General features: G+C 48.3%; 1 protein-coding gene and 1 pseudogene across 2 annotated transcripts in view; one reads left to right on the forward strand and one right to left on the reverse strand.

Annotated features, from left to right (window-relative positions):
- CACNA2D4 (calcium voltage-gated channel auxiliary subunit alpha2delta 4) overlaps window positions 1–13,749 on the reverse strand; it is a gene marked incomplete at its 5' end in the record, with an annotated part of 120,649 nt that overhangs the window by 3,440 nt on the left and 103,460 nt on the right. Inside the window, 7 exons of the mRNA XM_080576086.1 lie at window positions 4,391–4,411; window positions 5,698–5,753; window positions 6,784–6,836; window positions 8,676–8,751; window positions 9,440–9,510; window positions 12,743–12,805; window positions 13,686–13,730. Coding sequence (XP_080432212.1) covers window positions 4,391–4,411; window positions 5,698–5,753; window positions 6,784–6,836; window positions 8,676–8,751; window positions 9,440–9,510; window positions 12,743–12,805; window positions 13,686–13,730 — 385 coding nt within the window. The remainder of the gene's footprint in view (window positions 1–4,390; window positions 4,412–5,697; window positions 5,754–6,783; window positions 6,837–8,675; window positions 8,752–9,439; window positions 9,511–12,742; window positions 12,806–13,685; window positions 13,731–13,749) is intronic.
- Window positions 1,920–3,999, forward strand: LOC308187780 (annotated as a pseudogene). Its single transcript has one exon. The product of its transcript is annotated as an uncharacterized misc_RNA (transcript).

A 13,749-nucleotide genomic window follows, 5' to 3' on the forward strand; every position in this document is an offset into this window, starting at 1 on the left:
CAGGTGCTTACCAGGGCTCAGAGGAGCAAGGAGCAGCACCACGGAGCGCTGTAGTGATGCTGGCTCCCACTAGGTGGTGTGGGAAAACCAGGCTGTGCGAGGGATGCTCCTGCTGCTCCCCATCCCTTCTCCCTGCAGAAACCGGGGTGTGGGGCCGCTGGGGGGGGGTCCTACCACACCTGCTGCCTTTCGGAGTCCCTCCTGAGTCCCTCCTGCCTGCCCTGCACTGGGTCATGTATTTTTGTACACGTCAGGTCCACGCACAGGCTGGTCCTCGGTGCCTGTGGTTGGAGATCTGCACTGGTGGGGACCCCCTGTGTTCAGAGGGCACACGGAAAATCCTTCCCAGACACTACCAGTGAGGGTGCCCCCCCTCGCCGGTGAGGCCTGCCAGCCTGTCTAAAACGGGTCTGCAAATTAATGCAACCTCACGCGTTCCCACTTCTCCGTCAGCCTCCGACCTTTTCTGAGTCCTCCGACGCTTCAGAGAGATCCCATGGCAGGCAAACGGATGGGCTGAAAGCGTGTCGCATCTTTAAAAAGAAAACACTGCCAGCAGACAGGGCTGGCATGTGTCCACAGGGGAGCAGAAGGTGGCTGTGAGGGCCTGGCCGAGCCTTGGCGAGCGCGCGGGGCTGGCTGTGGCAGGGAAGGATCCTCTGCCAAGGCAGAGCCACTGCCTTGCTGCTCCCCAGTCACACTCTGTGGGGCTCCCACACTAATTTTGGGATGAGGGTGAGCTGAACTGCCTCGCTGAGCCTCCCTGGAGAAGCAAGGGCATCATTTCTAGGCGTTCAGCAAAGTCCTCCTTGCCTCGCTTGATCGGGCCAGCCGGCAATTATTTTCTGCAGTCGGAGGTAGCAAAGGCAGCTCCTGCCTCCGTGGCACACAGGGGAACGTCTCCGATCGAAATGTGAGGCTTTGTTGCTAGGGGAGAAGCGGCTGCAGTGCAGACAAGAAGCATGAGGACTGTTTCCACACCAGCTGCAGGCGCTGGGCACAAAGGCCTCACCTCACGGCCCCCAGACCCAGGGGCTGCAGCCCCCCTGACCTGGGGACCACCAGCTTGTCCCTTGCAGCTGCTGCAGGGAATACTGGTAGAAAAATGCAGCCACAGAGATTTTGATCAGTCAGTGCGTGGTAAGAAGGCATCGAGAGGGCGTCCGTGGTCCTGAGGGGTAATTGGCACCATGGTCAAGGCCTCACCAAGCGCTACGGACGCCTCTCCCCTCACAGTGCTGAAGTGCACAGGAAGAGGAAGGCACACCCCACGGAGCTCGCTGTCTGCACAATGGGGACTATGCAAGAGACAAAGGCAGGATGATTTTCCCTGGTTCTTCTCTCTGCCTTGGCAATCCAGAGATATAAGGCATTCATCAGAAGCCAGGGGCTGCAGCCCAGCCTTCCGTCTAGTGCCCTCCCCAGGTGGATGTGAAGGGGATTTAAACACCTCCCTGCAGCACAGAGCCCCTGTGGCTGTGCCTTGTGCTCTTCTCCTGACCTTTCTGAAAACATCCCCCATGAGGCAGCCTCCTATTTAAATCCTTTCAAGCTGTAGGAACCACCTCTCAGCACCATGTTTTAGTTCATTGTTCGCCAATCCAAAAGCACAGAGGGCTTGATTTCAGCATCAAGATTCAGCACTCCTCACACTATCTTCATTCATGCTCTGATGACAAAAGCTACCAGTGCTTTCCAGCTCAGAGCAGCTACTGGATGACCATAAACTGGCCAGCGAAGTTCCTGAAGGACTAAAGGCGGTTGAAGAACGGGATGGGAGCCCTTTCCTTCAGCCTTAATTCGCTGTACTAGTGGGAAAACAATGCTTTAACTCCGTAACCTGCAGCCAGACTACCACGGGTACAGCCCGTCTTAGGGACATGCGTGTGGCAAGACCCCACATCCGTCCTTGAGCCATGAGCTATCACGGTCCCGCTGTGTCAACCTCTGGAATCTCATGGTGGTGTTGACCAGGGCTGTCACAGCAGCAGACATCTTTTGAGGCAGGCTGTGGTGTTTCTTTCTCAGAAGAACAGCTGTGACGACCACAAAGGTGACCTGAGAAGGGGGGGTCTTAATGAGAAGGCAAGTGAAGAAGATGCCCAACCACCAGGGCACACCTGGAGCCTTGGCAAGCCCAGCCCCGCTCACAGGCCCGACCTACGCCAGCCCTGCTTCAGCTACCGCGCAGGACCAGGGAGGTAAGAGATGGGAAGTGCACCGGGGCTGGACCCTGCAGGGGCTCTTCAGCCCCCGGCAGTGTGGGCTGAGTCCCTAACAGGAGCTGCGTTTCTCTGCAGCCTTTCACAGACGCCAGCAATTAGGCTGGCTCTGGGTTAACCTCATCACGTGCACTACGCGGTTAAATTGGCACACGTTTCCCCTGCACAGACCATCTTAAATCAGTTTCTTGGCACAGGCTAAATGAAAATAAGCCACTTTAAAATCCCTGACTTCTGCACGGAGACAAGACCTGAGACAGAGATTATGCTTAAGCCCACTGCCACTTAATTTGCCTGGAAGCAATGCAGCTGCAGCAGTATTCGGGAGCTCAGAGGAGCCCGGCAGCATGCACACTATCAGCAGCTTGCTGGGGCTGAGCCTCTGTGCACACAGGCTGGACATCAAAACCTTATCAGCAGCTCTGAGAGTCTGGTGGTCAGGGATTAGTAAACAGTCAGAGAAGCTGATAACAAATTGCAAACTTTATAGCAAAGCGTGAGTTAATTCCTGGCTGTCATTGCTACCATCTGCACTTCCAGAAAGACTTTGTCAGACAGTTGGCAACCAATCCTTCTGAGTAGCAAAGGCAGCCGCCGCTCCTTGCTGCACACAGTGCAGCCCAGATTGTGAACTCTTTCCCACCACCATAAATCATGAATATCTGCACCGAGTCAATGGACTTACTCGGGTACGAATGAGACAAAATCTGCCACTGACAAATACAAAATGGAGATTTCAAATGACTATCCTCTGTGTGCTTTACCATGCAGTCAGAAAGAAACTTTTCTGAGCTCCAGAATTCTAGAAATATTCCTTTCTAGGCTGCGTGCCTTGGCTGGAAGTATTTCTGGCTTAATTAAAGGCCTTCAAATCTGTGGTGATGTCCATAAAAGCAGAAGCCCTTACAAACACAGAGGGGAAAGAGACGCTGAGAGCAGTGAAAAATCTGTGGCAGCAACATGTCTTCTCACCATCTCTGAGAAGCAGATTTGCATGAGGAATGCAATCTGAATCAATCGTGCCCATACTCCAGTGGCAAGCCTCACATTTCCAGAAAGCACGAGAATTTGGGAAGCAGAAATAGGACCAGTGTTGCAGAGCCGGAGGTGCACACAGCAGGGGTGAACATTAGATCCCCAACTGTTAATTCCTCTGTACATAACCTCAAATAAACATATACTTAGTTTCTCTCCCAGAAAATGTCTCCTCTCCATACGTTTTGCATTCGCCAGCCTTGGCAGGCAGTCAAGAAAATGTTAACATCCCTGGCAAAAATCTTCAGCCTGTTCTTAACAACACGTGCAACCCATTCCTTCCAGCCCCAATGGTTTCCTTCCACCCTGCCACTCCCTCCCCCACGCATGGACCCTTGTTTCTTCATCTACAGCCACACTCTCCTCCTCTTCCTCTTCTTCACACAGCAAGGCACATTCCAACTGTCTATTTCTCTATCTCTGTCTCACACATACGTCTTGCTGGGCAGAGAGCAAACCAGTGAACACGAGCTAGATATGGAAGCAGTGAGATACAAACACAGCCACAGTCTGGACTCTGTCTGGAGGGATTTCTAGCTTGCCTGCAAGAGTGGATTTATGAGCTACAGCACATACTTATCAGTTAAACTGCTTGAAAGTAATTCTGCATTATCCTGGAGCTGGGCTGGTATTCATCAGAGGGGCTAAGCCATGGGGTGTGGAAAAGAAGACTTAAATTGCCTCTGAGTATCTGAAGACAACAAGACCCAAACAGATTTTTTTGCAAGAAGGCACAAGTTGCTTTTGGTTTTGGTGTAACGCCTGAAAAGATGGGGCCAGCAGGGAGCCAGAGAGAAGGAAGAACCACGTTAGAGTGGCTAACAGCCCATCTGCGCTATAGCCACGAGTGATGGTCTTGTTTGGGCCTGCGGTCACTAAGGAGGCTGGCGTGTCCCTTCTTGTGTTGGCCTCTCAGTGACAGACCTTTAACATCACCAGCTCAGCGAACTAAACCAGCAACAGCATCTCCTGATTCCCTGCAGTGCAGGGAAATAGAGCCAGGCACTGCCGTGCAACCATGACACCCTTCTCCAAGTTCCCCGTTGTCCAAAAGGTGGAAAATTGTCGCTAGGAGTGAGCCTGGGATTTCTAGCTAGATCCTCCTCTTTTGGCTACATGGTGGTTCTACTTACAGTGATGGAAGACAGCCTTGGCTGGAGGAGCAGTATGCACACACACACAATGAAGATGGAGCCACATGACAGTTTCACACGATGGCAGCACAGCGAAGAGATGAGTTGGCACGCAGCAGCCATGGAGGTGATGCAAGAATGATGAGGAAAGCACAAAAGGAAATGGTGATGAGTAGTGTAGAAGCAAGAACCCCCTCCCTTTTTCCTCACAACTCCTCCAGCAAAAATTAAATCAAATTGCAGCCATCTAGCATCCGTAACAGCTCTCCACAGGAACACCACGTCTGTCTGTGTCCCTCCTGCACTATAGAAGAGCTGTACTTGCTCATCTATCTCTTCCTCACTGATTTCTGCATGGGGACACTCCCTTCATCCTGATACAAGTTAAAGCACCATCCAGGGCCACACAGAGGAGATCTGCAGCTTCTAGTGCCGTGTCTGGAGAGCCTCTTTGGAGGAGGTAAGTAGGATGGACAGCACCCAGACACTGCGCTGGCTCTCTGACTACAAGGACTTCTTGCTCTCTGAAAACAAGTGGTTCCCTGTTACATCAGGAGAACTTAAGGCAGAGGACTCAACCCCACTGTTAGCAGGGAAAGTTCCTCTGTGTCCACTCAAAGTACCATTAATGCTGAATAGTTAGCGAGGAAGCAATAATTGCGTCTACACTGCTACGTAGATGTGCACTCTTCACCTGTCCCTTACAGTCACCTCAGGGCCATTGATGTCCCTCGCCTGTAGGAGCATGTGCCACCACCTTCTGCCTTTCAGAGAGAGTCCAGTGGGAAAGTAAAGACCCTCAATGCGTTATTTGAGCCATCCAGCACAACTCAGTGGGATGGCTGAAGGAAAGGATGCAAGGAAGCTGTTCTCAGCTGAACCTTACAGGCTTTCTGGCTAGCTCTGCAGAGCCTGCTGCTCCAGCCCTGCTCTGTCCTGTCCCTCGGGCCATCATCATGAAAGACTGGAAGTCTTTCCAAGTGAAGGGCTTTGCGACCGATGGACACACAGGGTGGGGTGCTCGGAAAGAAAAACCTCCCCATGTTACCGCAGTTACGCTGAGGAAAGCACGCTCTGGGCTGCACAGGCTTCCCCCTGATGGCTCTGATGCTTGGGCAGCTTGAAATGGGGTTGGGAGGGAGACAGGTGGTGTTGGGACCTGGAAGCTGGCTTCCAGTGTCCACAGAGGGAGATGTGGTGGGATGGCAGCTTCTTGCACGAGGTTCGGCTTCCCCATAGAGTTTCTGCTGCCACCAGCAGCTGTGACACTCACGTGCTACGGGGTGGCTGGACTCCCGTGTACTCACCGTCTGCCAAGTTGTCTGAGTGCCAGAAGCTACTCATGTTAAACTCCAAAAGGAAACTGTCAAAAGAGCAAGAACAGAGGATGCTTTTTCAGCAGCCTGGAAGGGTGCAGGTGGCAGTGAGATGCCTCCGTGGCCTGGCAAATATCAGCTCTAAAATGTTTATTGTGGATTTTCAGGCAGTGGAAGTCTGAGATTACTTTTTTCCCCAGTTTGTTTGTTTTTTGTTTGTTTGTTTTTGTTTTTGTTTGCTCAACGTGACATAGTATGTCTCCGTATCGTGGGATCTATACTATGGAATAACTGAGTGGGCTTTTCATGAAGGGCACACTGTCTGGGTACCTCGCCAGTGAAGGGATGAACGTGGGAGCCCTGGAGGCTGAAGCTGGATCCAGTCGCTGCAGACACACCCGAGTGGGCACAGGCGGCTTGCAGGGAGCTGGCACTAGCTGCAAGCCACGCTGAATTATGCTGTGCCAATAAGCTCAAGGCCCAGGATCTGGGTCTTTTCAGCCTCTCAGGCTGAGATGCTCAGGGTCAGGGTTTCAGCCTGGGCCCAGCAAGCTGAGCAGCTTTGGTCCCAATTTGAGCTTGCTCCTAATTTGAGCTCTAACTCTTATTCCCACCCCCCCAGTTTGAGGTGAGCCTGAATCCAGAGCTTGATACAAAGCATTCCCTCTCCTCCCCTCTCTTCTCCCTTGCCTGCCACTCAGATCTGAGCTTCCTGGCTTCCTCCTGGCAGCCCTCGCCCCTGTGGAGGATTCACATATCGTGGGAGAATGAGACAGGGAGGAGGACGCAGCATGGAGGACCTGCACGGGGCCTCCAGAGACCCAAGTCCTACTTCTGACTCTGCTGCGTTGTACTGAGTGACTTCAGGTAAGTCCCAGACCCGCTCAGGGCCTCTGCCTCTGTGTTTGTGAAATGGGAATAGTAATAGCTTTCTGCCTCCCGGGAGCGAGGCACCGGGCTGAATGTCACAAAAAGGCTGACAGCAGTGTCCTATGTGGGGGCCTCTGCTCATGGCCTTCTCGGCTCTCACCCCGGCTGGTCTGAGCCTCCCAAATACCCATATCTTTTTGTACTCACATGAGGAAATCACTTATCAGCCATTTCACTGCAGCTAGAAAGGCATAAATTGGCTGGAGAACAAAAGAAGAAATGAGAAACATCATAAGGACCTGGTCAGAAACTTTACAATTGTTAGGCAGGACCCCGCGTTTCAGACCAATTCCCTCCACTACTCAGAGCTCTCCTAAAGACAGGCTGGAAATTCAAGGTCTGGGCATCACTGGAAAATGCTCAAAATACATCAAAAGCCAGCGGAGCTGCCTTGCTGCTAATAATATTTTCTCACCCCTCCCAGTCAGGGTCAGGGAGTTTATCACAAATGCGTGAAGGACTTTGAAGATGTAATTGCTTGATGAGTTCTCTCCAGTATGGATGACCTTGAGAGCTCAGAGCAGGAGAGAAATACAGCTAAATGGGACACCACCAGTGTAGGATGCTTTTATATTCCAATTGCAAGTGGTGTTTCTGGGACAAGCTACAGCATTGTCCAGGAGTTAGTGTTATCTCCTATTGATTGATTATGCTTAACTGTGCTTTCATCCAGCTTTTCCTCAAGATGGCATGACTTCTATCATTTTTCTTCTTTTCAGCTACAAATTGGAAATCCAGCATAGTCCCAGGGCCAGTTACTCAGCAGAGGATCCTGCTGGTTCTTCTCTTGGTAACCATGGCTGAGTTTCATCTCTCCCTCTCACAAATCACTACCATGTCCTCGAACCCAAAACACGTGCATCAGTCACAAGACACAAGAGAATGTTCAATTACTGCTAACTGGCTTATCTTCAACCAAAATAAGTCAGCAAATAGTAAAATGGTTGGGGATATGACTGATTTTTCCTTTCAACAATGTATATGTAAAAATGGACTTCTTCCTTTTTAAAGATTTTGTTAAGACGGTGAAGAGAGAGGTGAAGTTTGGAGGTTCACCCTTTTATTCTCTTCCCTGGTCACCTGGTTTTGGTAGCTCATATTTTTTGACTTCTTTTTTTTTTTTTTTGTTAACGAAAATTCTCAAGGATATGATCAAGCAAATATTTTAATTAATATCACATTATTTTATCTATCCAGATTCAGTATAGCCATTGCCAAAACTGACATATTGTTAAAAAATGTGAAACATTATTGAAAAGGAGTATTTGCTTGAAAATTCTTTTGCTAGAAAAAATGGTGATGTCATGCCATAAGATGTGCTTTCAGCACAACACATTTTAAAGAGTCAAAAAAAATGATCATAACAATAAGAAACAGATGTCTGTTCAGGGTTACTTTAACTAGTTTGAATTGAGCTGAGTTTTGATTAATTACTTAGGTCTGCCTGCTTGAGGTGAGGTTAGAAAGGTAGAGTGGGATTAGATTATCAGTTTGTATCAGAATAAAGAGAGGTTGTGTTTGGGTGCTGGCAAACCTTCCCCTCTGACAGTTTGTTCTCTGGGCTACCAGCTCTTCTCATCAGCTTTGACCCCTCTTTCTGTTACTCCCAGCCCACTCACGCTTCCCTCAGAGGATGACAACTTTCTCCCAGATGTTCTGTTCACTTTCAGGTCAACTCTTGGGCTGCTGAGAAAAACTATGCCCTGTGAAAGTATTTCTGCTGATTTCAGCTGCAAGCTGGTGTCACAGCTTATAGCAGAAGAAGCCTGGCATAGTATGGTTCCTGTCCTCCCCCTGGTCCTTCCAATTTTCATTAAGATCCTACAAGCCAATAGAGAGCCAAATTGGAAACCTCTGTCAGTGGCCACCACTGCCTCAGAAACCTGCCTCAGATGAGTCTGGACTTTCCCAGCATTTGAAGGCAAACAGCTATGAAGTTTTTGGGAGGAGTATGCTACACCACAGTGTTGGGGATATCCTAAAAGAAAGCCTCCACCGACAGTCCCAGCAGGGAAGGCTGTGTGCAGAGAGATACATACACTGAGCAGCGGCCGGGCACCGCTGTGGTGGTGGTAGGGTATCTTACACATCGCTTGATAGTCATACATGGTCACCCTAGGATCAAAGCAAGACAAGCAAGCAGTCAAAATTGAGCAATGCAACCACCTACGGGGCAACTACGCCAGCCTGCACTGCTTTTTCCTACTTGGGCCCAATTGTACAAAAAAATTTCTGTGTGGAAGAACTAAAGCAGTGGCCTGCTTAAATGTGTCTTGGCTGTTTGGCCAGGGCTGGACAGTGAAAAGCAAGAAATACAGGCCTTGGATTAACGTAACTGGGTCAGTACAGGAGGAAGTATGTCCCTGATTACAGGTCATAAGTAAAGCAGAGTCTGAAGCTGAAGAATTATAATTGTATCTACTTCAAGTCCCTCTAGTTCCTAATTTCAAGCCATCAAAAATCTGAACTGTCTTTTGACATGCGCTTGGGGAGTGGAGTGAGGTGACCAGAGGTATTTTAGGAGAGAGAGAAATGTTCTCAGCCAACTGCAATGCCAGCTCTGGAGGCCTCTCAGGCAGCCTCTCTTGGAAAGGCTTTCCAGCTGGGAAAAAAACAGGGTATGGGGTGACGATGGTCAAGCACATCAGGGGAGAGGGTGGGCAGCTAAAGGAGCTCTGGATGCAAAGTAAGAGCCACATGTGTCCGCTCACTCATCCTGCCCTGCTTACAGAAGGAGCCTGACATGCTCTGCCCCACACACCAGCTGAGAAAGGAGAAGCACAGAGCAGGGACCCCTGCTTACTTCTTGAACATGCCCATGTTCAACAGCTGGGTCATTACTGAGCCATCCACTGCACCAAGAAATTTTCCAGTCTGCAAACACAAGAAAGGAAAAAAAAAAAAAAAGCAAACAAAAAAAGAAGCTGTTAGGCATAAAAATTCCAATTTTAGAGTAAAATTTCTCTCCTGCTCCAGCTGATCCAGTCTGTCTAGATGCCTAATATACACCCCAAATCCTACTTACATGCCTGGATTAAAAGAGGAGTTTGTGGCCCTCTGGACCTATTTATGTTTCAGAGTCAATAACCTCAAATACAGTCCCAACCCTAGATCCAGGAACCACTGCTTTAGAGACTTCTTCAAACAAATGAGAGTTCTGGCTTTCCTGATTACTAAATCATGACAAATCCATTACAGAATTTCTCAGAATCTGCTAACTCTACTGCCTGGTTTACAAGCAAGTAAATAAAATACTCATAAATAATAAAAATTAGGATATGAGCTGCCCTCTGTCTCTTCCTGGTTCACAGCAAATAGCTCCCATATGTGACAGAACCACCCATGCAGTCTGTGGGGACGTTTTACTGTTCCACAGATAGGTCTCCAGTCATTTAGCATGCATTAGCAGATGTCAGAGGACTTCATTTTTTGAAGCAGGCCATTTCCACTAAAAAAAAGCCCAAAACCAACAAACAAAACTTAGGCAAGTTTACCTAAGATCATATGGTAATCATCTATCAGTAGCCTGGCATGGTTATGAGCCTCTTCTAACAGGCCTTAGAAGGTATTCCACTATATAAATCAGTACATAACACCAACTCCCCTTTGAGCATTTGGATTTTAATCATCCCAGACATAGCTGAAGGGGTCTGAGCAAGCACTAGCTCTTCTGACCCCTCAGACAAAGTCAGCACTTGATTTTCCACAACCTCCACTCGGCTCAGTGGGATCTTGGTCTTCTAGCTGCCACCCCGCCCCTTGTCCCTGGAGTCCCACCAGAGCAGAGCTTGTAGAAAAATCCTGTAAGATGCCCCAGGGAGAAGGCAGCAGTCCTGAAGCTTTTCAGGAGCCAGTTCCCCATCCCAAAGGGTCCCCAGCGGGCAGGGAGTGGCAATTAGCCCCATGCAGCATCATTCAGCTTTCAAGGCTATGGAACACAGGCTACTGATTTAATGCTGCTGCTGTCTCGAATTCCCTACAGGGTTTAAGAGTCTGGACACTAGTGGTGCCACTGGGAAATAAAATCAGTAATTGGATCAAGATAAAGAAGTCATTTGGGAAGAAAAGCAGTGGTGAACTCTCCAAGGTCAGGGGAGGTAACAGCTGGAGAAGATGACAGTGCTGGTGCCTGCCCAAATGTCTGATCTCAGGGGCATGTGGATAATGTTTGTAATTTACCCAAATCCACTATAATGCCATGTTTCTGCTTGTCAGATCTTTCAGAGATGGGCTTTTTGAAAAACCCATTTTTCATAAGATGCAGGAAAAATAGAACCCAGGAGGACGAACAGTAGTTGTGGTACCTAAAGGGTGCAGTTGCCTTTATCTATGGACACGTGATAGGGCTCAGTAAAGCACCTTTGAAAATGCCATGGAAGTCAGTGGACAAAACAGTGACTACTAACCCATGCTGAACACACAGCGGGACCTGGCCTCCCACAGTAGGGAGCCAATACATATTTGCAGTATTTTCCTCCCTTACTTTTCAAGTTTTATTTGCTTTTTTTTGGCACAACAAGTTGTTGACGGGGAAGCTTTACTGAAATATTCACTGTGCCAGGCAGGTCACCATCCTGCCAGAAAAGAGACTGGTTATTCCTTGCTACGTGCCCCCTTTATACGTCTATATCACCTTGCTGCTACCGTGCTGCAGATTCACTTTGTTTTGTGAGCCTCAGCAGTGCCCATTTTGGCCTCTCTGAACTTATTGTGTAGTGTCTGCAGGATTCACAGTCTCACTTGTTTCTTTTGCCAGCCTGTTATGGGTGTGCTAACCAAGATAAGTTCAGATGTGAGACTATGGGACTCGCAGATTTTAATTCTAAAAATCCTGTTTTATTCCTCTTCTTTCTTTTCTGTCCCAGCTGCTTTGAGACCAATGATGCTACTTCATGTTCCACTCTTAACTACAACCTCTTGAATAGCCTCTTGTGAGGGACCTTGCTACAGGTTTTTTGAAAAACTGCAATATGGTAGGCCATTCATTCTCTGTTATCATTTTTTGCCGACACTTTCAAAGAACTACAGCTGATAAGAAGATTTTCTACCTTTATAGAAGCTGCACTGCTTGTCCCAATCACATCCACCAGGTGTTTTATTATTTTATTTTTAATTACCATTTCAACTTGTTTGTTTCATCCTGAAGTAGGTAATTTCTAGAATCAGATGTACTGCCTTTTAGAAATATGCACACTGTATTTGTTAACTCCAGTACTACACAATTTCACTGAAATTCACACTTCCGTTAGGAACAAAATGCTTCATTTTCCATTTGTTCTGTAAGCCCATTCTTGCCATTGACATACTGCTTTGTAGTTTATGAGACTGTTCTCACATGTCACTTTTCGACATCCAAATCCATGGAATTTCATTACTTTGAAATGAACAGGTTTGTGGTGCATTTACCAGAGAGCAGAAAAGTATAGCTAAACCATGCAGTGACCGGTGTTGATTTTGCCCAAGGTGAACAGGATGTCTCAACACAAACTGCACCCCTTGAGCACTCCAGAACTGCTCATGGACGCACTGGCAGCAGGAAAAAAGGAAGCAATTTCTGTTGCTCATATTTTTATTAATATTCTGAGTAATTTTCCTTACTCATTTTACCTCCACGAGTCCACTAAATGCCCCAATTCTTTAGGTGTACTCCTGTTTCCAATTTGCTTAAATGATGCCGTTTTCACTTTTGCCTTTGGCATTTCACTGTTACCATCCCCTCTGCTTCCTTTGCTGCAGAATGACTGTTTCATCTTCACTAGGGCTCAGAAGTGCCACTTCCCTCCCTGTCCCTTTCAGATCATGCTTGCCTCCTGGGGCTGCCTCAGATCATCTTCAGTAGCATCTGCAGTGAGGGAGCGGATTTTAATTTCCTCACTTCTGATAAAAAAGATAGTATGACTAGTTCCTTCCTTATCATCGCAAACTCCTTCCTTACCTAGGATATGCTGTCACCGTGCCTGGAGGCGTCCCCTCACCACGCAGCTGAGTTTCATCGTACCCTGGCCACCTTTGTCACACGATTGGACTTGACTGGTTTTCACCAGCTCTGGTGTGTTATTCAGGCACATGCAAAGCACCCTCCCCTTCTTCTCCTATGCTCTCTTACCTCTGCAGGTCTTTTGGAAATGAGTATAAAGCCATTATTATCAATGAGGAAGCAATTCAGAACCTGTGGAGATGAAAGAGAAGCGACATCAGAGATGGCATAGTGGTGGCTTCTGCTGTGCGCTGCTGTCTGCAGGGTGAAGCGCGCGGCCTCGGCCCCGGCACTGCCACGCCTCACCCCATCACTCAGCTAACACAGGCTTTGGACCATTGATTTTTCCCTCTCTGCCTCCATTTTGAGGTATTTAGCTGTTTGTGACAGAGATGGTCTCTAGCAAACTTCAAACCATATTTAGGGAGACATCCTGCAGGCAGTGACAGGATATTTGGAGAGCACCCCTCTTTAATAATAAGTTATCAACTATTTTCCACCTTCAGGTTTCAGAGTTTTATAAACACTTATGAAATAACCCTCTCCTCTGGTGTTATCATTTTTTATTTATATATTATTTTTGGAGCAGGAATAGGAGGCACAGAATTAAATGAAAATCTTCAGGCCTCACAAGGAAAAATCAGGATCCTAGATGAACACAGGAGGATAATTCTCTGGGGGATCCCACCATCCAGGACACAGCATCTTGTGTCCTGACTACGCCTGAGACATACAGAGCAGTGGCATAAATACACGTGTCACACTGCCAGCCACTCTCTTTGGCAGACCAGAACACTGGTGGGACAGCCTTAGAAGAGATGGACTCTCCTTAGAGTCGCTGGTTGGAGTCCACACGTCCCCGCTGGGCTCAGCTGACATCTCACAGTTGACACCGCTTCTAGGGGAAGACCTAAGCTGCAGGTTTGTCTCAACAGCACAGGGTCCTACCCTAGCAGTGCAACGTTTTGAGAGATGAGGGGCAACACCTGATGTCTGGGGAGACAAAGACCTCCACCAAGCAGGTGGTCAGTCATTCCATCACAGATACGGAGAAGACATCTGGGAAACTTACGTCATCCTGACAGCTCAGTGGACAGGCACCATCCAAGGCACTGCACTGGAAAGAAAAAGCAGGA

Source organism: Anser brachyrhynchus (assembly GCF_964034855.1).
Source record: "Anser brachyrhynchus genome assembly, chromosome: 1".
In the NCBI taxonomy this organism is placed as follows: domain Eukaryota; kingdom Metazoa; phylum Chordata; class Aves; order Anseriformes; family Anatidae; genus Anser; species Anser brachyrhynchus.